This window comes from Malaya genurostris, chromosome 2, assembly GCF_030247185.1.
Source record: "Malaya genurostris strain Urasoe2022 chromosome 2, Malgen_1.1, whole genome shotgun sequence".
In the NCBI taxonomy this organism is placed as follows: domain Eukaryota; kingdom Metazoa; phylum Arthropoda; class Insecta; order Diptera; family Culicidae; genus Malaya; species Malaya genurostris.
In genome coordinates this window covers 248,993,198-248,995,832 of record NC_080571.1, presented here as the reverse complement: position 1 = coordinate 248,995,832, position 2,635 = coordinate 248,993,198, and the positions used below count along the sequence as shown (strand labels likewise).

The 2,635-nt window shown below is 44.5% G+C and overlaps 1 protein-coding gene across 1 annotated transcript; it reads right to left on the bottom strand.

Moving 5' to 3' along the window:
* Positions 1 to 215: 215 nt before the first annotated feature.
* On the bottom strand, positions 216 to 2,001 carry LOC131429077 (aldehyde dehydrogenase 1A1-like). Its single transcript, XM_058593127.1, has 2 exons — positions 1,028 to 2,001; positions 216 to 967 (listed from the first exon to the last, which is right to left on the bottom strand). The coding sequence occupies exons 1-2, from the start codon at positions 1,839 to 1,841 to the stop codon at positions 315 to 317; spliced, it is 1,467 nt and encodes a 488-aa protein (XP_058449110.1). The 5' UTR covers positions 1,842 to 2,001; the 3' UTR covers positions 216 to 314.
* Between the last annotated feature and the right edge of the window lie 634 nt (positions 2,002 to 2,635).

Here is a 2,635-nt window from a genome sequence, read left to right as displayed (position 1 = left end):
TACGTTTGCCGGCGAAGGTATCCCGGCAAGGTCAGTGCGTACATTTTCGGACGATGTTTCACTCGCAATGAAAGTATCTTCTCCGGCACGCCCGAGGTAGCACAACCCTATCGCAGTTTGAGAATGTTTGCGTGTGGAGGGGAACAAGATAAGCAATACCATAAATGGCGTGGAACTGGTAATTTGATGTGATACTGAATATGATTTGGAACCGCTTCTTGGTTTGGTAGGAGAGTTGTATTTCTTTCGTAGCGATATGGCTGATTGTTCAGTGAAGGAACAAGATATAGTAGAAAAATAATAAAAAAAAAGTGTTACACCTTTGTGGGTAGCCTAATGGATACGGTTTTAGTTTCGAGGTACAATTCTATTCCTTCCTTACCCATTTCACGTCCAATTCCGGACTGTTTGTACCCACCGAAAGGTGCCTGAACTGCAACGGCAAGATATGTATTGACCCACACTGACCCAGCCTCTACGGCGTTGCTGAACACGAGTGCATTATTCAGGCTTTTCGTTACGATGCCGGCTGCCAAACCAAAGTTCGTTGCATTTGCACGTTCGATGACTTCGTCCAGCGTTTTGAATTTAATAATGCTTTGTACAGGACCGAAAATTTCTTCTTTCGCAATGGTCATCTCATCGGTGACGTTTGAAAACACTGTCGGTTGAATGAAGTAACCTTCTTTTCCTTCCTGAACACCACCGGTCTCTAGTTTGGCACCTTCCTTCTTGCCCTTTTCGATGTATCCTAGGATTTTTTTAAACTGAGTTTCATCCACTTGAGGTCCGTGCTGTGTGTCCTGAGCAAAAGGACACCCGACTTTGCGGGTTTTTGCCAATTCGGTAGCTTTCTTTACGAAAGCGTCGTAAATTCCTTCCTGTACGAAGGTACGCGTTGCCGCAATACAGCACTGTCCCATGTTTTCAAACACACCGGCGTACGCAATTTTAGCCGCTTCTTCCACTGCAACACATTATATTGGATTAAATCATTGTTGATAAAACGAATTTATTTTTAGCTTACCATCAGCATCATCGCAGATAACCAGGGGGCTTTTACCTCCTAGTTCCAGTGAAACTTTTTTCAGCGTTCCCGCAGCTTCGGCCATAATGATCTTTCCAATCTCAACTGATCCCGTGAATGCAACCTTCCGGACGTCGGGATGAACACTGATGGCATGGCCAGCGGTGGGTCCGTAACCGGGAACCACATTGACTACACCAGCCGGGAAGCCCGCTTCCTTGACCAGTGAACACAGATACAGAGCAGTCAGTGGGGTTTGCTCGGCCGGTTTCATAACAACCGTACAACCCGTGGCCAGTGCAGGACCCCATTTCCAGGCCAACATTAGCATTGGATAGTTCCAAGGAATGATTTGACCGACCACACCGACCGGTTCCTTTCTGGTGTAGGTCAGATGAGGCCCATCTGAAGGCACAGTATCGCCGGTAATTTTATCCGCCCACTCGGCACTATATCTCAGAGCGGCAATTGATCCGTAAACATCATAAACAGCATTGTTGAACGGTTTTCCATTATCCAACGATTCCAAGTTGGCTAGATAATGCAAATCTCGTTCCATCAAGCCGATCAGCTTGTAAATCAGTTTGGCGCGAGCCGTGGCATCCATTTGTCGCCAGGGAGCTTTCCTGTCAAATGCCGCCTTGGCTGCCTTAACCGCCAGATCCACATCAGCCTTATCACCTTCGGCAACATCGACAATCTTTTTGCCGGCCGATGGGTTGATCGTAGGGAACGTTTTACCACTCACTGCATTTACGAACTCATTGTTGATAAAGATCTGAGTGTACTTAATTTCTGGATTTGAATTGGCCATCTTGAAATAACCGCCAAGTATAAACTCCGAATAACAATAACAAGTTACACGTCCAGATGCAACGAGCCGACCTCAAAGACTGTTTGTTTCTGCCGGTTTTGGATAGCACTCGACCAGTGCCGGTTACCACTGAAAGAAATGAACTCTATTCTGCCGGTTGATTGTACTGCTTATTTATAGAACCGACAGCCGTTCCCAGTTTGGTAATCAGCTAACGTTTCTTTTCACATGCAAACACTTCTTCCATCAACACGCTGGTCACTAGGGTGGTCACCAGAGATGTCATGTAAGAATTACAAAATATCATCGAACAAAGTTGCAACAGTCTGTAAGTCCGAAAAATTTCAAAAGTCTGTAAATTTTGACAAAAGTCTGCGACAAAACTTGATTTTCAAAAGTCTGCAATAAACCTGGCATTTCTGGCACCTGGCACCCGCGAATGTATTGACCAGTGAAGCTTTTAACTGTAAGGATGTTGACGTTACTTCCCGCTGAATGACCACAATTAGGTTAAAGCCATTTAAATTTGCTTTATTTTCTTCTCAGGAGCTCGTACTTGTATTGTCAAAAAGGGGGCACCCTAACTTACGTGAATCGTCTCATGAGCATGAGTGTTAACTGTGTGTGGATGATTAGAGAGATATGGTAATCTGGAGTCGATGGGACATTCAATCGGAACATTGGTACAATAGCAATTTCGAAAGTTTCGCCGTAAATCGATACGCCATTATTCGAATCATCTCTTTGAAGTGTACCAATATTTAGTAAAACAATAATTAGAATGAAAATATGAT